The sequence below is a fragment of the Sinocyclocheilus anshuiensis genome, unplaced genomic scaffold (genome assembly GCF_001515605.1).
Source record: "Sinocyclocheilus anshuiensis isolate Anshui unplaced genomic scaffold, SAMN03320099.WGS_v1.1 scaffold959, whole genome shotgun sequence".
Taxonomy (NCBI): domain Eukaryota; kingdom Metazoa; phylum Chordata; class Actinopteri; order Cypriniformes; family Cyprinidae; genus Sinocyclocheilus; species Sinocyclocheilus anshuiensis.
The window spans coordinates 211,933-238,566 of NW_015542406.1; the positions used below are offsets into that span (position 1 = coordinate 211,933).

The 26,634-nt window shown below is 39.6% G+C and overlaps 2 protein-coding genes across 2 annotated transcripts in view; one reads left to right on the plus strand and one right to left on the minus strand.

The window, feature by feature from the left end:
• The window catches only part of LOC107693036 (chromodomain-helicase-DNA-binding protein 2-like), a 42,739-nt gene extending 37,370 nt beyond the window's left edge, over nucleotides 1-5,369 (plus strand). The window contains 7 exon segments of the mRNA XM_016492278.1: nucleotides 608-745; nucleotides 1,080-1,196; nucleotides 1,305-1,483; nucleotides 1,572-1,671; nucleotides 1,750-1,927; nucleotides 3,854-4,097; nucleotides 4,203-5,369. Coding sequence (XP_016347764.1) covers nucleotides 608-745; nucleotides 1,080-1,196; nucleotides 1,305-1,483; nucleotides 1,572-1,671; nucleotides 1,750-1,927; nucleotides 3,854-4,097; nucleotides 4,203-4,503 — 1,257 coding nt within the window. The 3' untranslated portion in view covers nucleotides 4,504-5,369.
• An 8,633-nt stretch (nucleotides 5,370-14,002) lies between these two features.
• Nucleotides 14,003-23,997, minus strand: rgma (repulsive guidance molecule BMP co-receptor a). Its single transcript, XM_016492279.1, has 4 exons — nucleotides 23,505-23,997; nucleotides 20,852-20,967; nucleotides 17,100-17,611; nucleotides 14,003-15,364 (listed from the first exon to the last, which is right to left on the minus strand). Exons 1-4 carry the CDS (start codon nucleotides 23,516-23,518, stop codon nucleotides 14,663-14,665), a joined length of 1,344 nt encoding a protein of 447 aa, XP_016347765.1. The 5' UTR covers nucleotides 23,519-23,997; the 3' UTR covers nucleotides 14,003-14,662.
• Nucleotides 23,998-26,634: the final 2,637 nt, after the last annotated feature.

Below are 26,634 nucleotides of genomic sequence, written 5' to 3' on the forward strand. Positions count from 1 at the left end.
CCGCTGCAGAACGCACGCGAGAGAGAGACGAGGCAGCGCAGATCGCGCGTCTTATAAGTGAGTGGGAATTTACCGAACATGGCACTTGCGGGAGTTAACACAGTATGCAATACCCGCAACCTCACACCAAATTTCAGGCTATGTAGATAGGCAAGCATATATACAAATCATTTAGTAAGCAGAAATCCGAAATTTACCTTAACATATCAATTAGTCTAAATAACAAATATTTTATCGGTAGTAGTTTATGTTTATGCTGGGATGTTGTGGAGCTTAGGAGATGTTACAGAACCATTTCATGTAAATTTCTTCAATGTACTTAAAACAATCTATATAGATTACTTTTATGCGGGCTTTTGCGGGCGGGAGCGGGACAAAACATGAATGTCGCGGGACCAGATAAGATATATTTTTGCGGGAGCGGGCGGGCGCGGGACAGAATCTTGTGGGAACGGGCGGGAGCGGGACTGAAAAATCCGTCCCGCTCAGGTCTCTACATCCTGTCACCTATATAAAGACACATATTTGTTAAAGTAGCGATATAAAGACATAGAATCCACAGCACTAACCAGTTAGGCTGCATATTTACAATTCTCTCGTTTTCCAGGACGATGGAGCTGAAAAATCGCCCACAAAGAAGAAACAGAAAAAGGATAACAAAGAGAACAAAGAAAAAACAGGAACTCCTAAAAAAGAGAAGGAGGGGGACAAAGACAAAAAGCGTTCCAAGTCCAAAAAAGAGAAGGTATTTTATATGGCATCAGAGTCTGCAGTATTATGTTTCAGCATGAGAACATTTCCTTTAGAAACTTGGACTTAAGTATTATGTTTCACTGTCATCCTGTGCACAATATGGTTGTTAGTTTCTTAGATCAACGGGTTGACTCAAACTCATGATTTAGACCTAAATTATATTGCTGTTATAATTAAATTCTCTGTATTATAAATATTAAAAGTATTAGTTTGTCTGTTTTTGAGAATTAGATTACTTTTTTAAATCCAAGCTGGATTAGACTAAATCTGTACATAATAAAGTTATATCATGTGTCAGTGTGCTTCTCAACTTCTCACATTTTCAGGCCAAACCAGGAGGAAAAGGGAAGAAAGCTCAAGGCCCTGTGCACATCACTGCAGGAAGTGAGCCTGTACCAATTGGAGAGGAAGATGATGAGCTGGACCAGGAAACATTCAGCATTGTGAGTGTTAAAATTGTAATTTCTTCATTTCAATCTTCCCTTTACTAGGCGTGATGTATAATTGTAATGTACACAGAAGTATGTTGATAATGTGTAATGTGTATGCAGTCTAAGGAGCGGATGAGGCCGGTGAAGAAGGCTCTGAAGCAGTTGGATAAGCCAGACGAGGGGCTGTCAGTGCAGGAGCAGCTGCAGCACACTCGTACCTGCCTGCTAAAGATCGGAGACCGCATCACAGAGTGCCTTAAATCGTACAGTGACCCAGAGCACGTCAAGACCTGGCGCAGGTATCTCAACTACACATTACACATCCGATTTCAAGAGTTCCCATTATATTTGGACAGTATATTCAACCCCGCTTTTTTCATTTGTCAGAAACCTCTGGATTTTTGTTTCTAAATTTACTGAGTTTGGTGCCCGGAAACTGCACAAGCTGTATAAGATGGCTCAAAAGAAGCGCTCCCAGGAAGAAGAGGTAAGCATATCTTAAATTCACAGTTCTCAGTGACATTGTTCTCCTCATGTACCACTTACTCACTTGCTCCTCTTACAGAAAGAGCAAAAGAAGAAAGATGATCCTGCCAAGAAAAAACCCTTCAGACCAGAACCTTCTGGATCTAGTCGGGACTCTACAGGTACCCATCCTGCAGTCAACCATCTGCCTGGACCTCCCACTCACGCCCACCACAGAGAGTACAACCACCCCAATAAAAGGCACTTTCCTAATGACGGTGAGAGCTGAAACAATCCATCAAGTGTCACCGTTTTGGGGTCCAAACGCTCTATCAGATCAGAAAAACAAACACAGCTTATTGCACTCACATTGTGCTGTAGTACTATTTAACTAGGACCCTATAATTTCCGTGATGTGGAAAACGCAGACGGAATTGTGGAATCAAGTCATAAAAATGGAATTTACTGTATAACACAAAATGTCACGGAATTTGCCAAATTTTGGATGGATAAATCAAAAGTAGGTCAGTACAGTTAAATCAAAACACGATATGGACTAGTGTCTGTGAATATTAAGCCACAAAAAAACTATTTAAATGTGAATCCTGCATGTTCTGCGTGTCTCTGTGAATAAACAACGCAGACGCCTGGTTTCGTTTACTACACATACTAAAGTGCATGACGCTCAGTGTTTTCAGCCTCTGCTGCCTCAATATATGAGTACATGAACACATGCTCTGAGAGCCACTTCATGAGGATTTTACCATTTCTTTTGAGGAAAAACTATAGTCATATCATATACAATCAGAAACTTGAAGGTCTTCATAGCAACCCGTCAAAATAAAAGTTATATATATATATAAAATCAATTAATTGGAGATGCTTTTGATTATTACAATTTAATCAAAACAAAATAGAATCCAGAAAAATAATGGTATAAAACAGTATTTGGTAAAAATAAAATAAAAATAGAACTGAATTTGAGAAAAAATAGAACTGAATTTGAGAAAAAATAGAACTGAATTTGAGAAAAAATAGAACTGAATTTGAGAAAAAATAAAACATTTCATAGGGCCTTAAATATGTAATTTTTGTTAAACTAATAATAAATTGTGTAGGTTTCATGAATTCAATTAATTAGACATGCTTTTTGAATAATAACATTTTAATTTAAAGGCACAATATGGAATTTTTCGCTGCTAGAGGGCGCATATTCAAAACAAACAAAGAATCAAAGGCGTAGTTTGATGGCGCCGTGACTGAGTGTGGAATCAAGGGAGTTGTCGTCTTCATCCCCACAGCCGATGCAATCCGATGGGACTCGAGCAGAAATCATGTTCATGGATGAGCTAATAATTTATTAACATAGTAGAATGAAGCAGGGTGAGGCTGAAAGCCTTCAAAGCGAAACGAGGCCGCTGAACGAGCGTGACACACAGCTCGAAAGCAGCGGAGCTTTTATTATGCCACAGTCGACCGCTACCGCTCCTTCTGGTCGTGCGTATGTGGGGAAAAAAGCAGCGCTGTTTTATCAGACTAGATACATTTGAAAGTTCTGTTATAAAGCTACTCTGTGCGGTCGTCACCGGTCTATTAAAACGCACAACATATTAAAGCGTCTTTGGTGTTTCCATGTTTTCTACAAAACAAAACCAGAAATTGAGGGGTTATGATGTCATTGGCAGGCGACACAATGACACTATGGACACGGTCCGTGTCACTAGTTAAAATTGCTTATTTCTCTGGATTTAAACATTCTTCGAAACATTTGGGATAATGTAAATACACAAGTAAAATATAACATACACAGCAAAATATATAACACTGTTCTAGTGGTTTTTGGATATTTTAATAAAAAAATCTTACATATTATGCCTTTAACCATTAAAAGTCTAGAAAAATTTAAACTGAAAAATAAAACGAATTAAAAAATTTTTTTTACTGATTTCATTGGGCCCTACTAAACGAATAGTGCTCATAAATGACTTCTGAGAAAGTATTCTCACTTAAAATGGAGTAGAGGCTTGGACCCAGAAACCGTATAGCTACATCACACAATCATATCACAGTTTGATTATCTACTATAATTCTGGTTTTGATGTCAGATATTTTTTGTACAACCATAAATGATGTCATTTACAATTTCAGTTGTCATTTTTAATGTTCAACCATCTCATTTGGTACCTTGTGCATCTTTTAACTAGATAGGGGAGACTGGCAAAGGGACCGTAAGTACAGCTACCCAGGTAACAGCAATCAGCCCTGGCAAGGGGATCGGTATCACCCGTATGACTCTCACAGGTACAAGGACCATCATTACGGTGACCGCCGTCCTCATGGTGACTACCGCAGCTCAGGAGGTTACCGTAACGGCGGCTCCCCTCGCAAACGACCCTATGATTATGGTAATGATAGAGATCATCGTGGCCATCGAGACTATTATGACAGGTGAGCAAGAGTGGCTTTTTATTAAATCTGTTAACGTTTACAACCCATCCTCATGCCCAAAACTGTGTAGAGCTGTAGGACTAAAATTTAGCTTTTTGTTTTCAGACATCCAGACCCTAAGAGAATGCGTTCCGATGAATACCGCTCCCCGAACTATCACCCGGGTGGAGGAGGGCATCCACAGGACTTCAGAAGGATGCCGGACCACAGGGGACCCCCTGGAAACCATGGTCCCATGGGGCCCGATCACTACCGCCCCTTCCACCCTGACAAACCCCCACCCCTGATTGACCCCCGTTCCCCTCAGTCTCAGAAATCCCCCCTTGAGCCCATCTCACTTGCTATGGAAAGAACTGCAGAGCAGAAACCTGTGACAGACTTTAATTGGAACAACAGGAAGACGTGAGGTGAATACTTGGTTAGTGCAGAGACGGTCTGTACTGCCAAAGAACGTGGCAGAAAAGCCACCTAGGCAATAAATGGAGCCTCCACCAAACTCCTCTTTATCGCCACTGTGTCCTCCGCTCTCTTCTAGGATTCACAACCAGGTTAAGTCTGCCATTTTGGACTGAGGAGACAGAACAAAGCGTGGTTAGTCCTATGGACTATGATTGAACTTGATAAAGTGTTCAAGTATGCCTAAGTTAGAAAGTGCCTCATGTATTTAGTTTTTGTTGAGAGTCATTAGCAGAAAGGGACTGTCCCCAAAGCAAACTTTTGTTTGATGTTCATGTCTTTTTGTTTCGTGTTATTTTGGTTTGTGCAAAAAAGGATTATTTCATGAAAGTAGTCTTTGTGGGAGGAGAAAAAAGGAATCCTTTTAATTGCATGATGGTGATTCATATTTTTGTTGAGCTATTCGAAACTGTCGCTTTTGCTTTCTGAAATGCCCAGACCCCTGTGATCGTACATCATTTTGAGGAAAGAAAATCAAGTAATTACATGTACATTTTTGTCTTTTGTCTTATGTGATGAGCAACAACCGCAAAATTACTGGAATTGTTTTTCTTGAATTATCGAATCTGCGTCTTCGCTATAATGCAGACCTGCCACTTGTTAATATTGCCCTGTTGGAGGACAGTAGCCTTGTTTAAAAAAACAAAGAAGAAAAAACAGTATTCAGGGTCCATGTAGACCTGGTCAGAACACTAGATAATCATAACAGATAAGCTATCTTTGTTTTTATTTTCTTAAATCTGTAACACTTGCCACCACAGTGCTTGTACTGTTGCATCTTTTTATTGCACTAAAAGGACAGTAGTTGCTCGATTTTGAGTATGTAGTAATGGTAGACATTATCCGAATCTGATTTTCATGTTTCTTTGAGTTGTTTTCTTAGTATGAGTGTGCTGAAACGCTGATACCGTTGACCTTTAAGTGGAAATGTGAGTACTGTATAAATGGACAGATGCTTGTTTCAGGAGTGGGCGGGTGTCACAAGCTATTTTTGGTGAACCAGATTTTGTGCCAAAACGTTGACAGACTGGCATGCTGGTAGATACTGTTCATTGATTGATTGTTTATTTGATGTGTTTTTCCATCTGTGCCTTATTCTTGTGTAGATTCAAACACCGGGTTGGTATAAGGATGTTAAGCGATCGGAAATGATGCAGTATTATGCTGTTGTGTACAATTTCAAAACATTTGCCAGGATGGAATTTTAACTGGGTGCATGTAAAGCCAGCTCTGGTCAGTGGGGAACAATGTGGTGTGCTCAATTCCAAAATATCATGGTGGCAGGACTAGGAGAGCGGTGAGCTGGTGAAATGTGGACATGTCTGTAATGGAATACTGAAGATGTGTTACTTCTTTCACACCCAAGCTCCTGCTCACACTCCACGGACATGTGTTAAGCTTTGAAACAAGCCAATTTAAAGTAATTTATATTTGTGAAAAGCTACTGTTCAGATTAATTGTACTGTACATATGTTTATAGATCTATGTGTATTAAACTTTCCTACATCATGGACAATCTGTTTTTGTTCTTCAGTGATAAAACTAATTGCGGTTTTTATAGTTTTATGCAACATATGTCAACTGCAGTCTTCATGCAGTTTCAACTAGTTGACCAACTTGGGATTTATTTCATTTATTTCCATTATTTTAATGTGATATTTAGGAAAAATCCCCTAAATTATAACATTTAAGGGGGAAAAACGTTTAATTGTTAAATTGTTTGCGCGCGCGCCTGACTTCATCACATGCACTGGGAATCTGAGAGGAATGGCGCGAATGGCTAAGGTGAGACACTCTTCCTTAACTCCATATTGTATATTTTATGCTGTTTTCAACAGGCTTTAACATTAATAACAGATTTAAGTGATTAAAGGGATAAGGGAATAATACACTCCTGAACAAAATCTTCAGACCAGGGGAACATTACAAGTATTTGCATTTTGCACTGGTGGGTCGTAACCAGGTTGTAAGTACTGCTTCAAAATGCCAAAAGAAGAAACAGGAGCAAGAGACAAAAAATAGAGAATAGGCAATTTATTGAAAACTGCATTTAAACTCCAACAGGCTGTTCATCAGCTGATCAAAAGTAAAAGCCTTAAAAAGTTAAAATCTGCAAAAATATGGCTTTCATGTCATTGTCCTTCAGGCAGTCACACTGTCATGATCTCCTGATGGCAAAGGCAAAAGGGCTTTCTGTCAGTCTTTGAACGTGGCAGGATTGTTGAGCCGCACAAGCAATGGCGCGGGCAACGTGCCATCGCTGCCGAGATTGGACGCAGTAAGACGGTTATGGGACAAAAAAGTCAAGTGGTAGACCTAAAAAAAAAATCACCAACACTGCGGTTGTCTAGTGATGTGACATTTTGAACCGAGGCTTCGGAGCTTGTGTGTCGAAAATAAAGGGGCGTGTCAGAGGAAGCCTCGATTCGAAGCTTGTGTTGTTGACAGAAATCACGTGACCAATGACAAACGAAGCTTCGCTTTCTGTCCAGTCACGTGCGCGATTCACTTTGCGTGTCGGAATGTTCGAATCCCCAGATCTTACTTTACGAGTAAGTTTTAATTCGGACTTATTCAGTTACATTTTAGATACCCATACAAGTAATATGAAGAATACAAATTATTTCAGAAAAATTGTATATTTGTCGCAATTAATATGTGTACATTCTATTACATCATATTGATATTCTTACTGGTATTAAATTGCAGTTTAATGGGTAAATGAATTTATCAGAGACAGAAATTCAACAAACACAAACACGCACTGGCTTTTATTTGTGCACGTAACTTGAATCGAGCGTCTTTCACAGGCTTTTGGCTGCTATATTTTTTATTAACCACCAGATGGCGCTGTTTCGAGACACTCGAAGCTTTGAATCTTTTCCCGAAACAGACAGAGGAAAGCCTCAGTGCTTCACGAGGCTTCATTTGCCCATCACTAGGGCTGTCCGTGAAGACACAGGCCGATCCTCGACTCAAATTAAGGCCCTTACTGATGCTAACTGCAGCCATAACGGCATCTTCTTCTTCATCTTCTTGTAACGTTTATTGGCGGTGGGCAAGCCAACTTTTGGTGCATTACCGCCACCAACTGAACTGGAGTGTGGAGTGACAATGAGAAGGATAAAAAAAAAAAAAATCTTATGTTCTCATGAAGTTTCCCGTGTCTCTTAGATAACTCATTCTTCTGAATTCTCTATTACCTAATATTAGTTCTAATGTCATATTATTTGCACCTTCTGTCTTTGTCTTTTAGTACGGCCCGCTGGATCATATTAGACTTGGATGATCATTTTTAAAATATTTGAAAAGTAAGTCACGTAAAGATTGCTTTCAGTTTATGATGTTATACTATCAACCAGGTGAGGTCGCTAGTTTCCAGCCGCTCCCCGTATTAATTTCAGCGTAGTAGGACGTGCACTCTAATGTAAACATTCACTAACATTAGCAAATAATAAATGAAAACTGACCATGAAAACGATATAATTCGATAATATTTTTCAGTCAAGATGGTAAACGGAATATCTTTTTAACAAGTTCAAGGGAATACCTGGATTGTTTGGAAATCTTAAATTGCCATCACACCACTGCTCACAAACAACGGGGACGCCAGAGTTGCCCTTGCCTCAGATTTCAAAGGTAAAGTGCATAGTAAACAAAACCTTTTTGCCAAATTTATGACAGAAATGTTTGCATTAAACTATGTTCTTAGGGTTTCTGCGGGTCCTTAAAACGTCTTCAGTTTAATTGTTTAAATTTAAGGCCATGAAATTTCTTAAATGGTATAACAAGTCTTAAGTATAAGAGGTCTTAAATTTGGGGACGGAAAGACAAGAATTGCTATATAGATTAATATGAAGATTAAACTGATTTCACTGAATAAACTTGAGCACTGCACGTTTCAAAGTCAGGCGCTGCTGCTTTGTGTACTGCGGTTATACCGCTATTCTTCCGCTAGGAAAGTGAAACCTGCTGGCAGGGAACGAATTTGCTTTTTCAATAAGCCAGTATGCTATTTTTGCTACATATTTTTAAATGTAAACCAGTGGATCGACAAAAAGCTAATGCATTATAAAAATCTAAACAATTAAGATACTAAGATATATTTATGTTATTTAATATAATAATTGATTGATAATAATTGTTTAAATTAATATTCAATTCAATTCAAGTTTATGTGTATAGCGCTTTTCACGATACAAATCGTTGCAAAGCAACTTTACAGCGAATTAAGTTTCTACAATATTTAGTGGTAGTTTATCAGTGGTGACTGTCAGTTAATGTACATATGGCAGAAATTTATGGAAAAATCAATTAAAGACGTAATCAAACAGACGATGAACACTATTAACAGCAATTATTATATGATGCAATCAAACTTATAGCAAAATTAGGTAGTTCTGTATGTTGTTTCGGGGTTGGCATCATGAGGTCCTCTGAGGGGTTGGCATCATCTCTTCTCAGGACATAATTAGCATAGCTGCTGTTCCAACCAAGCAAAATTGATTTGTTTAACCCAAGCTAAAGAATAATAATGTGCATTTGATCAGATATAACTGCAGTACAAGATTATAAGATGCATTATTTGAATGATTGGCCAAAGAGATCCAAGATTTAATAACAGCTTGCTTAATAATTGCCTTTGCTTCTGGTTTACTGATTTTTACATCAATTTCTACATTAGTTTTATTCAATGATCTTTTAGCATGTTTATCTGCCATCTCGTTTCCATCTATTCCAACATGTGCTGGGACCCATAAAAAAGAAACATCCCTGTCCTGAGCAATATAATAATTGATCATTTTTGACTCATCCCTTTTCTTACAAATTGTTTAAAGGCTGAAATGTGAAGTGCAGGTCTTAAAAAGGTCTTTAAAAGTCTTAAATTTGATTTATTTTAAAAATCCTGCAGATGCCCAGTTATTTTATGGTACAATTTGAAATTACTATTTTTTTTTTGAACAAGCCCTTTTTAACTGTCCTCTTAGGTTGTTTTGAGAATGTTCTGTAGGCCACTAATAAAAAATAGGACCTAGTCTGTACATTTGTTTGTTGCAAATATACAGACAATGCAATTGAGATGTTTACATTGGCTTGTTGGGGTAATATTGCTGTCAACTGACAACAAAGTTTCCCTTCTGAATTAGCATAACTGCACAAGTTTTATAATGAATAAAATCTTTAAAAACAAATTACGTTAATTATACTTTAATTTCCTTTAATAAAAAGGAAATTGAGTAAGACTGTGTGAAAGGTGTGTGGACGTGGTTTAGTAATCTGGCCCTTCGGTATAAAGGAGAAAAAATGCTGGCCCTCGTCACTATCAAAGTTGCCCATCCCTGCTCTACACTGTAATAAAATATGCTCAACTGTTTCAATTTCGCCACAAGATCTACATAATCCACAAGGATGCTTCCTGATTTTATGCAAGTTTCCATTTAAAGATGAATGTCCTAATCTTAATCTTGCTATTATTACTTCTTCTCTTCTTTTAAAGTCACTTCCAGTCTCATTATTTTGTAATCCTACTTTCTTTTGAATTTTATACAGATGTCTACCTGTCTTCTCCGTATCCCATTTATGTTGCCAAGATTTAATAACAGCTTGCTTAATAATTGCCATTGCTTCTGCTTTACTGATTTTTACATGAATTTCTACATTATTTTTATTCAACGATCTTTTAGCATGTTTATCTGCCATCTCGTTTCCATCTATTCCAACATGTGCTGGGACCCATAAAAATGAAACAACCCTGTCCTGAGCATGAAGTCTATATCATAAGACGGCATCTGCGAGAGAAGGGCTTAAAGAACAAAAACCGTCTTCAAAGGCCACGTCTCCTCCCACGCCACAAACTTGCCTGTTTGGAATTTGCAAGGGAGCACCAAACATGGGACATTGAAAGGTGGAAGAAAGTTTTATTCTCTGACGAGAAAAAATTAACCTGGATGCCGGTCCTGATGGCTTCCAATGTTACTGGCATGACAAGGAGATCCCACTGGAGATGTTTTCTACGTGGCACAGTGGAGGAGGCTCCATCATGATCTGAGGTGCTTTTTACTTCAATGGGATAATGGAGCTTCAGGTTGTGCAGGGGCATCAAACGGCGGCTGCCTATGTGGACATGTTGCAGCGGGCATCCCTCTTGACTGAGGGCCCTTGTCTGTGCGGTAATGAGTCATGACTGGGTTTTTCAACAGGACAACGCAGTTCACAATGCCCGCCTGACTTCTTCCAGGATTATAACGTCGCTCTTTTGGACCATCCTGCGTGTTCCCCTGATCTTTTTTGGGTCTACCACTTGACTTTTTTTGTCCCATAACTCTCAGGATCTTTTAAGAAATTTAGAATGACTGTCTTACTGCATCCAACCTCAAAGGGCACAGAAAGCCCTTTTTGCCTTTGCCATCAGGAGATCATGACAGTGTGACTGCCTGAAGGACAATGACATGAATGCCATATTTTTGCACAGATTTGAACTTTTTACGGCTATGGTCTTTTACTTTTGATCAGCTGATGAACAACCTGTTGGAGTTTAAATGCAGTTTTCAATAAATTGCCTATTCTCTACTTTTTGTCTCTTGCTCCTGTTTCTTCTTTTGGCATTTTGAAGCAGTACTTACAACCTGGTTACGATCCACCAGTGCAAAATGCAAATACTTGTAATGTTCCCCCCGGTCTTAAGATTTTGTTCAGGAGTGTATATTGTTATTGATGGTAACGTTCGTTAGATATAACCTACATGAAACGCGTGTTTTCGAATCATAATGATGAATTGGTTAAGAAACATGTTATAAAAACCTTTAAATCTTTTTGCTCAGTCTTTTTGTTTATAATTGTTGATTCTTTATAATAAGTGGGGAAAGCACATTTGACTAGAATATTTGCAGTTCATAGAGCAAAAGTTACAATAGGGCTCGAACACGGTAATGTAGGCTACATTGTTCTCTTTAGATAGGATCATGGCTGTGGTCTAAAATGGTTCAGGATATTGAGTGTACTTATTGTACCATTAGGTGGCAGTCTTAGCTCAACGTACTTGCATTAAGTCTGTGGTGAAGTCACTTCCATTGTCAAACATGAATTCAAACAAAAAAAACACAGCTGAATACAAAAACCCAAACATCAAAAATATATCAACATGACACTTTATTTTTTCTTCAATAAATAATTTACAGTATTTACAGGTGGTGTGTGGCACCGCTTTAGTCCTACATACAAAAACAGACTAAGCTGTCTGGTCTGAATCTCCCATTCAATGTTAATACATTTGAAAATGTTATCATTCACTTTTATTTTTTTAGCATTGCAAGTTTGATAACCTCTTTCACTATCAAGTTAAAACCAAGTAAGAGCTAGGTTAAAGAGAATAAAAACATAAAGTGCTTTTGTAATAAACAACACATTAACACCGCAAGTCACACGTTTCCTACTTAATATTTAGTTAAAGGACATGATGTCTGTTTTACTCTGGTTCCAAATTAGATTGTTAAGTCCCTTATCTTATGTTTTTGTGGTGCTTGTGTACATAATATCCCTGTACTTAAAGGTAAATTTGACCACACCCTCTGATGTACCAAAAAATCAGCACAAAATATTATTTGCCAAATCACACAAACTTATATACGTCACATTACACATATAAATCCAAAAAGCACTGACAACACAAGCATACTTAAACACAAAAGTCATTACAATCATTTTGTATGCTTTCAAAAGTCTCTTTAAAGCCATGAACTGCACCGACAACACAAGCTTTCTTAGCAGTAGTAAGGCTCGCAAAACTTTACAGTGTAAGAATAAATTACTGTGAAGTCTCTCAGAGGATTCTTTGTATCATTAATATCTAAACCATATTTTCATAGCTTAAACTTTTTACTAAGAGAAAACAAACACTGATAAGAGACAGCTGTGATAGATGTTCTTAGAAGAAATGGGACATGATGAATATGAAGTTATGTGGGCTTCATCTTCCATAAAGACCTTTCCAACAGTCTCTAGACATGGCCTATAGAACTATTAAGCCTGTGTTATACTTTCCGCATGAGCAATCCAGACGTGTACACAGACAGCACGGACGCGGACTACTTGTACTTATACTACCGAAAGCATACGCTGATGGTCCGCTCCGCAACAAACATGTGAACAAACAATTGCCCAGAATTATTGCACCTCTGGCTGTCTTTATATTGTTTTATCGACGGATTGTACAGGTTCGAGTAGCAACAGGCTTCTTCACACAGCCTGCACATGTGCAGTTGGTGCTTTTGCAGCCTACTGACCGCGCGTACTTGTCTGCGCGGTCACAAAAAATGGGAGGCACGCAGAAGTCCGCGCACACTTGCCGATGACGATTTTTACGTCACGCATACCATAGCGGACCCTAGCGGACTCGCGCACGCGGAAAGTATAACACAGGCTTTAGGCTACCAAGAGTGCAGTTTCACTCTTCAAAATAGTGGTGCTATGTATCGTTTGACTTTAGCTCGCCAATATTACTACTGCTATTTACAATACTGAGTGCCAGTAATCCTGAGCCTGCTAGTGGCTGAAGAGCAAATGCCCCCATTTCAAATGTCACAAGAAATGCATGGCAGATGTTCTCAATAGCTCCTGCACTGGTCCATCCACCACACTGTAGTTAGCAGCACCTTCCAATATTATACAAAATCAGGACATCTGGTTTGAGCCCAAATACTTAAGTGAACCACAAAAGGTCCCATGAGAAAGAGACAGAGAGAAAATTCAGCTGTTTGGGAAATTGTTGGCACCATGGCTTGTTCTTTGGCAAAATGCCTCTGCCATAAATTCACAGATCTACAGAGTCGAGAGTTAAACGGGGCCTACAGCACAGCCACGTCGACACCCTTTTGAAATGGAGAGCAAGGCGTTGCTCTTTAAGAAGCAGTAAGGATGATTGATGGACCTGCCTTGTGGGTCCCATCTCAAACTGCAAACATTGTATGGAGGAACTTGGCTCTCTCCTGGATATATACGTTGATGGTTATGCTACCTACTGCAAACTGACATGAATATTTTTCCACGAACGTGTTTATCTGAAGCAAGTGTGCTCAGAGACAACTCTGTCTTGGGCTATACCAATGTATGATGTGGATTTTTTACTCAATGGCTTTTACTTTGTGAACAAAGTAAAGAAACTTATTCTCTATAATTGTTCAGGCTGATTTTGAACACCCAATTTAACAATGGAGGGAATTCAATAAATATTTTCCGAAATTATAACACCTAAGCAGAATGGGTGTAGTTTAAAGTCTGTTTGACACAATGGTTGACACCCTTTTTATATGAAATGTAGGAAAGAGCTCTTGGCAGGCAGTAAAACTTCTTACTGACCCATGAACCACCACACCAGAGCTACATTAGGACCCTGGGTGCAATATACAGCTATTATGAAACACTTCACACACACACACACACACACACACACACACACACACACAAAATAACACATCTTTCTTTTGCACACACACATAAGACAAACTATACAAAAGGCCTGATGTTATGGCCTGTTAATCTCCTCTGTAGACAACATGATTTACTAGTCTGACATGGCCTTGGCCAGGAGGTTTTCTCTAGAAAGCTAACATTTTTCCGAAGCTGGAGCTTCTTCAAAGAGAGAACTCCTGCCGGCCCTCCATTAATAAAAGCTCCTGTCATGTCCTCCAGCCTGGCTCCGGGAGACAACATCTCCAAGCTCTTCTTTCTGCAAAGGATCATCCCCCTCTCACTCCTGTCAGTGGCACATCACCCTGGTGGGAACAAGGGTGGTTTAATCTGACTCGGGTCTCAGGACCTCTCAGCGCTGCGTTCTCTGTCATGAAGCACTTATGAGATCAGCAGGATGACCACAGAGATGGGTGGATCTCCAGGAACGCTTCTGCTCAGGCCTGATGAATGAACATATGTGATGATGATGAGAGATGAGTCCATGGTGTGACACAAGACACACAAGTGTGAAAGCCCTCAGCAGAAGCTCAGGCTCTAGCTGAGAAGCCCAGCCTCTGGTAGATGGAACACAACACAGTGAGAGCAGCATTTCACATGCATACAGCATCTTACAACCATCTAACAAGGATGTCCAATGGGGACTACAGACGAATGGAAAACGAGTCAGTCCACAACAGTATGATAACAAGGCTGATGAGGATTAGGACACTAAAACCCCTTTTTTCTGAGGCAGAGTTGAATATTGTATCCTTTTCAAAGAGGTGATACTTGTCTTTGTTGGAGTGGAGCATTTTAACATCCTCAAAGGCGTAGTAGGCCGCCAGGGTGAAGTTGATGTCCCCAGAAGATAGCAGGTCAAAAACACAGGATTGGAAATACAAATCCTCAACTGGTAGACGTTCTTTGCACTTGGCCATGGCTGACTGGTATGTGAAGCCATTAATAGGAGCACCTGGCCGTCCCCTGCCTAAGACTTGGCTCTCTGCCGCCCGTGCTCTGAAGGTCCTGAAGTCTATTCGCTGGTTTGCAGGGCAACCATGCAGGCAGAGGTAAAGATCCTGGTTGTCCTGGTCCTCCACCGAATTCACAACCTCCTCTGGCATCCGCACCGCAAAGGTGAGGTAGCGGCCAACCTGCCGAACTACAATAGTGGTGCCGATATAGCGTGCCTGGATCTCCACGTGTTGTCCAGGCACCTTCTCTACTATGCGTAAGGTGTTGGCCCCATGGCGGTCGCCTCCATTCTTTGAACCATCAGCAAATGCAGCAGGAAGCTCGTCAGTCTCCGCATGGTACATCTTCTGGTCTACACATTCTTGAAAGTTCTTGAAGATGATTGTTAGCTGTGGTAAAAGTGAGAGTGAGAACAAGTGAGAACAGTATTCAAGATCAATTATGGTTTTGGACATAAATACTTTAAAACAAAACAGTTCGAGGGGGAAAAAGATGGCTAGAAAACATTTAAAGTGCACAAAGTTTTGATGTTGAAAATGCTATATTTGTTCGATCAAAACCAGCCAAGAAACAGCAACCACAGACATAAAGTGTTTTATGCACCACTGCATATGGCAAAAGATGGTGGCTAAGTACTCCATTCTGCATAACCGAGCCTTGCCTTTATAAAACCAGAGGACTGTGTAGTGCAGACCCTCCAAGCCCAGAAGCTTTCGTAATGTCACATTTCAGCAGCGGCTCAAGATACAGGGGGCCAATGTAAACGCACTCTGGAGAAACACAGGTCCAGTCTATGTTACAGCAGGCCTCAGTGTGCAGACACAAAGACAATCCATTCATGCTGCTCAGAGCCTGCCTGTGAACCCCGGATTCAGCTCCAGGGAGTGGACTCGCGCCAGCTAGAGAGCACAGCCTGCACAGGGGCTAATTAGAGAAGGCTGCTCCTACTTCTGACTCCTCCAGCAAGCTGCCATTAGGAGGCCAATGGACTGCTGACACATATGTGACCTCGGGATGTCCAGGCTGCTCTGATCTTGCAAATGATGCATATGAGTGTGTGCATGTGTGTCTATGTCTGGAGACTCAGTTAAACCAAACCATCCTATAATCACTAATGGTGCAGTGATCTACCTCCTGTTAGCGCCACCCTAGTTTTTCTCAGGACAGCGAGAGCTTGTTTAAAGCAAAGGGTCTATCAATAAACAAGGGATGTCTTGTTTGCACAGGTGCTGCATCTGCCTGCAGACCTGTCTGCGCATTTGTCCAAGCTAAATGATCTCTGAACCACTGTCATTTATTCAAAAAACAGTCAGCTTAACAAAAATATCACGATCCCTTTCCCTCCTACAAGAAAGAACTGTGGGTCCATCTACTTAATGGGGAATCATTAGAGGTTTTTGATGGCGGAAAATTGCTCTGTTTCCTAATGTGACTGAGTACAAAGTTCTTGTGTTTTTCTGCCACAAGGAAAAACTCTGAAAAACATTCAACCCTGGTCACACAATTACAGCAGCCAAAAGGACATCAGGCATAGTGAAATTAGCTTTCGGCAATCGGACACACAAACTTGAAGTCCTGTGTTTTCACCTTAGGCTCCACAGCTGGCCAATTCTAAGGCAGCTCCCCAGTTTGACCAATGGGCCATAAAGCAAAACAATGATAATTTATGAGGTATGAGGGCCAACTAATGCAGAGAAAATATCAGCAGTTTCCTGTATGGACTGAGCACTTAGTTAAAACAACAAGACTCCTAAATCACACAAACAATGGCAAGGGCTGCCACAGATATAGTAGCATTAGTTCTGACTGTCGGAAAAAAAATGAAGGCATGTGAGCCTGCTAACATTCTAATTTATTACCTCTCTTTTGTTGCTGGAATTTCTTTAAAAAAACTGACTTTCACCAATTGTCTTATCTCGTCTTCATCTGTCTTGGAACAGATCCAAATGCTAACTACTGTCTGCACTTACAAAGTCTGCTTTCTCTTCCCACTGGTAAAACCACACTTTCGCCTTTAACTAGTTCCATGCTGAAACCGTTCCTTAAAGGTTGGTGAAATGAGACCGAGACTGATGCTGAAATGACTTTTACTTGTTTTTTATGTGAGGTACAAAATATCCTTACCTTGCTAGTAGCCGTAGCGGAAGATCCAGGCACAACAGGAGTGTTCGTAACCTGCACAGACAGGTACTTATTGTGAATCAGTGGCCAGGCTCCCTCAACTTTACAGGTCTGAAAGTCATCGTTGAATGTGCGGAGATGTGGGTCCCCAAAAAAGCCGCAGTGAGTGTAATTGGGAGGCGCAGCATTACGTGGTAGACTCCGCTCGTAATGGCACACCTCTGGCCTGTCGGAGGGAACGTTGACGTCCGGTGGTGGCTGGACCGGGGGCGGTGGTGTGCGGGCACGAGGCTGTGTAGTGGGCCCTTCTTTGGAGCAGTTGTGTTGGCTCATAAGATCCTCTATACCATGTTGGGCTGAATGGTAGGCCAGGTCACCCCGGCACGTACGGGCAGTGCGACGGACACAGTTGTTATACGCTCGCAGCGCAGTGCAGAACTCCTCTTCTGGGCCAGAGCTGGAGGTGGAGGCCCAGAACTCGGAGTTACACTTGAGGATCTTACACTGCAGAGTTGCTGTAAAGTCAAAAGAGAGATAGCATAAACACACTGTCATGGTCAAACCAAGTTTACAGAAAGCTGAAATGAAATAAGCATCAACCAGAGTAGCTGATAAAACTGATTAAGCTTTTAAATTGAAAAGTAACAGTTAAAATAAAAACAAAGGATTTTGAGAAAAATAACAACATCCTTTACATTTTTATTCAAGAATAGGCCATTTTCATTTCTTACAGTTAATTTTACACCCTCTTTGCACTTTTTATACACATTTCAGTTAGGAATACTTTTTATTCTGATTATGTCAGTACTGAACTTCAAATGAAGTTCAGTTTATTGTTATGTTCATGAATGCCAGTTGCTCAAGGCTCTCATAACAACACATGAATTCTCTCTACATCTGGACAAAGTGAGGCTTTAATTCCATCACTAATAAAAAAACAACATTTCAACCAAGTTCCAAGTTTCTGTGTTTTGCCAACTTCCATCAAGTCTAAGTGCTCTAAATGTAGTATAAAGCAAGGCTATTGTCGTCTTGTTGCCTTTTCAAAAATAAATTAAACAAAAAAACATTAAAGTAGGCCAATCATCGCTTGTTGATTTTATGTGAATTTCAAAATGTTAATGGAATATTCTGATTATGTCTGTCACAGGGGAGAAAAGCTCAACACTTAAGAGCTATTGTAATACAAAACGTAAAGCAATAAGCATCTAAATAGGCCTCATTACAAAGTAATGAACTCTCGACAGGCTTATCTAACTTCATTACCTCACCATGAATGACATCACTTTATATTAGTAAATGGGCTGTATGCTTTATCGAACAATGCTTGACTGATTCCAAGATCCCAGTTGGATATCTAGCAATTTCACACTGTTTAAGGTGCAACACAAATTAATAGCAATTAAAGACAAATGGGAAGGAAGCCTTCAAACTGACAATCACACTAGCAAAAGTCTATTATTTAGAAGTGCTAATCATCTCATATCAAATTCACACTCATTCACACCTTGTGCTTTCTCTTTGCATTGCTAAGCAGATCGTGGGGGTGCTTTTGAGTAAAGCACCATGGGTGTCAGTGACCGAGGGCAAATGCACATCTGAAAAAAATCACTTAGGGCTTTAACAGAAGGGGGTAGCTGTTTGTGTGTGTGTGCGTATGTGTGTGTGTCTGTGGGAGGGTGTAGTCCTAGGACTCTGAATGAAGACAATGCAATTTGCCATTGAGAAGAAACCAGCAGAGTCATAAATTAGCCCTGTGTAAAGGGATTAGGTAGAGTTTCATCAGCCATGCAGGGCAGGAGGGAAGGGGGGCTAAGGACTGCCTTAAAGAAACAGGATCTCTGGAGAGAAACTGGCTCCAGGACCAATGGGCGGAACACATAGTAGGTCTCACCATTCCACAGGTCAAACTGGATATGAGACAGCCACCTGTCCAGAGCAAAAGGCCGTAATCAAAGGCAAAAGCAATTTCAAACACATTCCCCTTTCTCCGATTACAAGGTCTGAATCATCATTTTTGTTTGATAAAATGCAAGGACATGCCAAAACTACACACTAAACTTTGTTTCCAAATGATCACGCAACAATCTTTGTTGTATATCCACCTACCAGCTACAAAGGGCATTTATCATCCATTGATAAGAGACAATAGGCTCATTTAAGATGTCAACAACTAGTGCTTGCATGATTGCCTTTTGTTTGGCATTAAATAACTTGAAAGATGCGACACAGGGTGTGAAATCAAACTGCACACTACTTACAACTGACCAGAGCCTTGACAGAACAAAACAACACTTGTAAATTCCATAATAGTGAGACACAGGAATTAGGAATTGCACTCTTTTTTTTTTACACACATTAGACACTTCTTTTTGCAATAAATACTACTTTTCAAAAAAAATGCCAGGACTTTAACAGTAATTTTTCCACAATAGGTCATTTATCATTTAATACCATATTGGTATAAACACTCGGCATATAAAAATATCAATAATGGTGACAATCAATTTTCAAATTTACATTAAAAAAACTTGAACACTACAAAACAAGTAACGTAAAGCAACGGCAACAGCAAAATTCATTCATGCCACAGTGTATGCTGGGAACATAAGTGTTAAATTCATTCTGTGGACATCAAAATATTAGGCTACAGTTAATCTATAAACACAAAACTAATAGTGTAGTGCAGACAGGGATAATGTCTGTGATCCTACAACACTACACTTTAACGTTTCCTACTACTGTTCACTGTAAAGTCAAGGCATAGCCTACTGTATTTACAGTACTGTAAATTCAGATATTTTTATGTGAATTTAACCATACACATATCTATTTAAAATATCTATACAGACAACTTTTGCCATTTTTAGATTTTAAGTAATATTTAAAGTTCCATTTAAGAACCTTTTTTTACTTTTGAAGACGGTCTTCACGCGTTTTTAAAGGCTTTACTGTGTTTGTGAAATGTTTTTTTTTTTTTTTTTTGAAATTTTTCTCCCACAAGCCCAGCGAAGGCATTTTTATAGATGTGGAGGGTTCGCTTCCCCTCCCCCAAACACAAGAGCATGTCTTAGCCAGAGCTGTGGGAAACACTGCGGTAGTGCAGCAGAATTCAACCGAACCTTTTGCTCCCACAAGCCCAGCGAAGGCATTTTTATAGATGTGGAGGGTTCGCTTCCCCTCCCCCAAACACAAGAGCATGTCTTAGCCAGAGCTGTGGGAAACACTGCGGTAGTGCAGCAGAATTCAACCGAACCTTCGGATCTCCACGCTTTTATCGCACGGTTTTAGCAATGGCTCTAAAACAACTAAACCCATCACTCTAGCTATGTAAACATACTTGTTTTTTTTTTCGCATCTTTTTTTAATGCGAAAAAGTTTAGATGGAAATGTAACACCTTTAACTTAAATGTATTATGTGTAGCGTAAACTTGAGAGTTATAAACAACAACATTATTCAAGCGTGCATAATGAAGGAATGCGCACTGGCATGTTTTAGAAGATAAATAGCCTAACTTTTACCAGACATAACTGCGTCCACTGGGTCATGACTAAACAAAATACACCCAACTGCGTTTAATATGCTGCTAAGTAACAAAGCATGCGTTATTTCAACATATTTAACTGCTGTGAGAGTTTGCTGTTTTGTAGCGATTAGGTTACATCATTGCTTCGACAAATAAATTCCAAATAAACATCCTTATTTCCAGTCCTAAAACTCGAATTAGATTCTCCATGATAAATGTTTTTCTTACCTGCTGGAAACAGACAGAGAAACACAACAACGAACTGGCAGACTTGTAGCGCCGATGGTGCTGCTCCTTTCCCCATAACCATCCATCCAGCACGGGACAGCGCTCCTCTCCTCTCCCTATTTACACCAGCAATGTGAGGAAAGGCGAATTAGAGCAATGCTGCGACTTTCCGTACTGATTCAAAGTTGCTGGACAACCGCAACAAAACGAAATCATGCCGCCCGCCCTTCCGTCGTACAAATATCGCTGCTTTTTGTCAGGTATTCTCAGTGTTCACACATTCCCAACCCTCACTAGAAACGTGCCATCGATCTTCCAGTTCGCTAGTGTCAAGAGGGTGCAGCCTACACTGCGAAGTGCACCAATAAGAAGTCACTGTTTCGCCACCAACCCCTCACTAGTTTCAAATTACGCCTGAGCTTTGAAAAGTACTTCACCCATTTGCAATGTAGGCTGCGAACTCATGAAAGTGAACACATTGTTGCCTAAATTAATAAAGTGTAATACTTTCCTGTGCAGTTGTATGCATTTTCAGTTCGGAGAGAATCAAAGGGAGACTGAAAATGTATTTAAATCCAGTTCTAAAATGACTATGGTAATTAAATAGCATTTAATTGTCTTATACACAAATTCACCAATTAGCCTGACCATTTAATCCCATTTGTGCACAAAGAGTTGATGTATTGCACACAAAGTTGTTCACTACAAATGAAAGTAGGCTACAGACTGGCTTGTTTTGATTTTTGCATGGCTAGTGTAAATAGGCACATGTCCAGATTTAGTATACATAATAATTAAGCGTCCATTATTAATGTATCCAAGAAAGATTGCTCTGTCTGTCTCATAAAAATCATAATCACAATAAATGTTAGTGATCACAGTACGGTTGAAAAAAAAAACAGCCCCATTTTGAAGAAATAGTTGACTGTCATATTTTAAAGGCTAATTTAAAATTTGCAAATACATATGAATTCATTCTTTTAGGCCTATATTAACAATACAATTTTACTATATTGTTACTACTTGTAATCTGAAATAAAACATACTTTCAATAAACTTTTTTATTTTTTATACATGATGAAAATGTTACAGTTTGTTTCATTAGACGGTCCAAGTAGTTAAATATACATGCTTACATAGCTAGTAAATGGGTTATAGCAGGTCCAATTCTGGTCCTGAAGGGCCAAAGTCCTGCAGAGTTTAGCTCTAACTTGTCCCAGTCTACATGCCTAGAAGATTCTAGTAATTCTGAAGACCTTGATTTCTTTGGTTCGAGTGTTTAATTGGGGATGGAGCTAAACTCTGCAGGACACTAGCCCCCCATCAGGAGCAGACTGAATGGACACCCCTGTGTTACATAGCCTACTCATTTAAATGCCAAAGAGAGAATCAGTTTCTGATTAAAACTGAATTTGGAATTTATGCTTTATTTATACAGTAGGAAGAAATCATAAAGGACGGATGCCTCTGTCCAAACCTTCAAATTAGAAACGGAAGAGAATCCCATACCACCCCCAATTAATTGGAACGGTATAATGTATGATCACCTGTTACATAGTGTTCTGTCTCTGTCAGCGTAAATGCATGCACCTAAGCATCAGCATACATAATCAATGCCTAGGGTTTTTAAAACATAGCCAATATGTGATGTGACACCAGTTGAGAGATCTAACAAGCTTATGTCAATGCATTTGCTTCATTAAATCCCCCTGACAGATTACCTTAACAAGATGCACTGCTATAAAATGTTAAATATTTATATAGTGCATAATCATACTAGGACTACTTTTTTGTTTGTGTGAACATATGAGATGAAGGATGAATAAGACTCGCCCATCTATAAAGTAAAAAAGCTATTAATTAAAGTAATAAACAATCTGATCATAAATGTCTTGTTGAGATTTTCACAGCTCAAGGTAACCGAAAGGTCCTAAAGAAGAGGAGGGAATGTGGATTTGTTATAGGGCAGGCTATATGGTTTTGTTTTTAGTGGTCAGCTGTTGCAGTCCAACAGATGGCGCTTGCACAGTGGTGGAGAATGAATGATATCTCCAGAGATGCGTCCTCGTGTATAAGGTTTTGTAAGAACCACTATATTATTTACAGTTCAACTGTGATGTCTTCCTTTTCTTTTGAGATTACAGAAAATTAATTGGAGGTACATAAAACCAAAACATAACATTATGATACCTTATCTTTAATGAGAAGATATAGATGGTGTAGTGAACCCAACACAGATGTTCTCTAACCATTTGTGAGTTTAATTGATCATTAACAGCGTGTCTATGATTTCTAGTGCGACAGAGGCTAAAATATAAAAATTTAGAGATAGAGCAAAATAACACTCATTGGTGACAGCAGCTGTGCATAACATCTAAAAATCCCGTTCTCCCTTTCTTCTATCCTAATTGATTCAAAAATGTAAATTATTCTTGATATTAAACACAATCCTTATATTTAGATCAGCATTGAAGACAAAGAACTGGACTAGCTACAACGTGATGCAGACTTTTAAGTCAAAAACTAAGAGACAATGCAATATAATGTTCTCTGTACCATTTAAGAGAAGATAGTCACTGTTTAAGTAGCTAACCACTGCATACTGTTTAGAAAGAGTCAAAGTTATTTTGTCAAGAAATCAATCAGAACCCACCTTTTTGAATGCATGGAGCTCTTCAACACTTTGGGTTGAGTTTCTTTGCAGAACCGGGATGAAGCTTGCGGGTCGAATCCGGACTGAAGCGCGTACAGGCGTGTTTTGTACCAGTAATCCGAAATTCTTATTTAGCTAAGTCTATACATCGTTGTAAAACTAAAGGTTAAGCACTTCTGTCGTCCCTGCATGACGTCCCTTGTTTATTAGCTATTTATTATTTTAAAGGCAAGATAGGTTTTTATCTAAACGCTGCTAATCTACTTGCGGTGTCTGATGTTATTTTCATCGGTGTCCTGATCTGGAAATGAAGGTACGATCCGTCAACCAGTTTATCGAGACACAAACGATAAAAAAGAAAACCTCGGAAATGTTTTCGAATCAATAGTGTTCTTCATTTTGCCGTGGTATTCCCAAGATTCCTCTGTGGCTCCCAGGACTTGAGTAGGAAGAGCCCTCGGGGCAGCAGTGTTGATAGCGCTGGCTCGTTTCCTCGCCTCAATGTTGTGAAATGACGAGTTAGAAAGTGTGAGGCACAATGATCAGCGCTGCAGTCTCGAACTCCCCACACTCACAGTCAATACAGGCTTATGTCTGTTAAACCAAGCTTCAAGATTAATGTTAGATTATAATGTAACTGGATTAGAAAACACAGTTTGTTTAAACGTTTTCTGTCTGTAATTTAGTGTTGTGTGTGTGTGTGTGTGTGTGTGTGTGTGTCAACATCTAGATATAATTACCATACCTATCTGCTACAACTTGAAGTAGCCTAGTTAACCAATTCACTACTTATCCATAAACTGTGTAAATTAGCTTAATGGTGTGCTCTTGTTACAATCCATCCAACTACTGGATGGTCTTTAACACTAGCCTAATACAAAACATGGACATTTAAATTTTTGTGTTTTAATTTAATGTGGTCATCAAATTACTTGTGCAAAATCACATGTAATAACTGATATTGTGAGTGTGATATTGCTATTATACAACAGTATATTATACAACTGCTGTTCACACAGTATTACTTAGGCTATACAATTATATCCAAATACAATATATTTCAGATAAAAAAAAAATACTAGTAGGTTCTTATTTGATCAACTACAGCAAACAATAATAGTCTGAAAATTGCAGAAGCATCAGGCTTTGAGTAGTAGCCTACCAAGCAACACACAAACTGAAAGCTGGTCTGGAACAGAGTATTCCTCTCACAGCATTCAGTGCTCATTCGACTCCAAGCTTTTTTGCTTATAACTTTCCACACAGAGGAGTGAAAGCGATAACACTGACACTTGGGCTGTGTCCAAAATCGCATACTCTCTGAGTAGGTATTTCTTTTAAATAAGTACTTGTCCATGAGTAGCATAAATGTAATCTGGACTGTATTCATCATGTTGTCATGTGACCTATCAGTGTCAGTTGTGTCGCCTCACTGCCATTCACAAATCCTCTCCCATGGCCTCATGGTTGAGGAGAGATCGAAGGAGACGTATGCATGTATCTTTAATGAAGTAGCATGGAGAGCCGGCATTCTGGGATGCTTACGAGCCGTGGCGCAGCTGGTATAAACACAAGCATTGACTAGAGTGGCCATGTCGGAGCCGTAATGCGCTGCATACCTGTGCAGTGTAAATAAGGGGTTATCCATCCAAGCATTCATTAATGGCAAGGAAAGCCCCTTAAGGTTGTTTCACACTGAGCGTGATGCGAAAAAGCGTGGCAAATCACCGACGAACGTTGCTTTCACACCGAGCGTGAAACGATTAATCGCCTTCTGCTAATTCACGCCTGCACGCAAGGTGGCGCCGACCTGCAATGCATTTTTCCTCATGTAGCCTATGTGTCTCGTATATGGCTTTTACATCGTCCACTGCTAAATATACAGCATTAAATTAAGATAAATAACTTTTGGTTCTTTATCAGAAACACAAACTATCCATAATGCTTACAAGAAAATATAATTAGAGGTACAATTAGCATCAATCTACATTTCAAAATGTAATTAATGTTTTTGCTCAAACTCCACTTTAAACCATCACCGAGTGCTTGTAATAACTTCTGATTGTGATCTAAAATGGATTTTGATTCTATAATAGGCAGACATGCACTCTTTGTATGTTATAATGGACTGAATGCTACCTGCTTGTCATTTGTAAACATCATTTGTCATAAACATCCTTTATTGTTATAAAAAATACCATGAGCTGCATAAAAAAATATACAGAAAATACTGTATCACTTCATTTGATGGTTCTGGAGTGCGTTTGTGGTGGGTATTTTTCCACGCTTTTCATTCATATGGATAAAAAAACCCAGCACTTGTTCGGAAATGTGGAGGCTGATTCTGCATTTTTGGGAACCTTTTCATTAAGAAAAAATAGACAAAGCAACTGGCAATATTTTGTGTAACTCAATATAAACAAATCAATATTTATCTGAATTTCAGATTACCTGTGGCCCCTTTGCCTATTCTGATATTTGGAACAACAACACGCTTGTGAGCGAGATCCATTGCACAATTTACACAACTGTTTGAGAGGCTGTTCATATGGAATGTATTTTTGCATGTGAAAATGTGGGATGCAGGGCAGGAAAATTGGGGGAAAAAAAAAACAGTGCCTCTCTGTCACAGTACAGAAGGAGACCAAAACGGAGATGTACAGGTAAGCAGGGGTCTTTATTGAACAGAGGTGCTGAGGGGAGAGATGGAGAGCAAACGGGTTAAATAGAAAGAGTTCCAGGAACTGAAGGGATCTAGCTCACGTAGTGACTGCTTCTTGGGTCTTTCTCGGATCTGACGGAAGATGACTTCGATGGAGACAGGTGGGTGACAGGTTGGAGTCCAGGTTCGTGAGTCAGGTAAGGAGTAGCGTAGTGAACTCAAGACCAGACAAAGTGCAACTGCAGTGACTGAGTATTTGAGCTAGTGTTGATGAGGTGGTGACAGGTGCGGCTGATTAGTAATCCGGTGATTGTGAACGGGTGTGTGAGGTGATTGGGCCTGACCAATGATCAACCGCTGGAACGTCAGATGGTTCTCCCGTCCAAGGGAACAGTGGAGGTTGGTAGCCGAGTACGCACTGAAAAGGGGTGAGGCCGGTGGTTTGCTGCCTGAGGGAGTTTTGTGCGT

Bases quoted from the DNA above. Each gene is read 5' to 3' on its own strand.
- rgma (XM_016492279.1), bottom strand. The intron at 17,612-20,851 runs GTAAGAAAAACA...TTGACTTTACAG, and splicing joins TCTCTGTCTGTTTCCAGCAG to CAACTCTGCAGTGTAAGATC. The intron at 15,365-17,099 runs GTAAGGATATTT...CTTTTACCACAG, and splicing joins CCGCTACGGCTACTAGCAAG to CTAACAATCATCTTCAAGAA.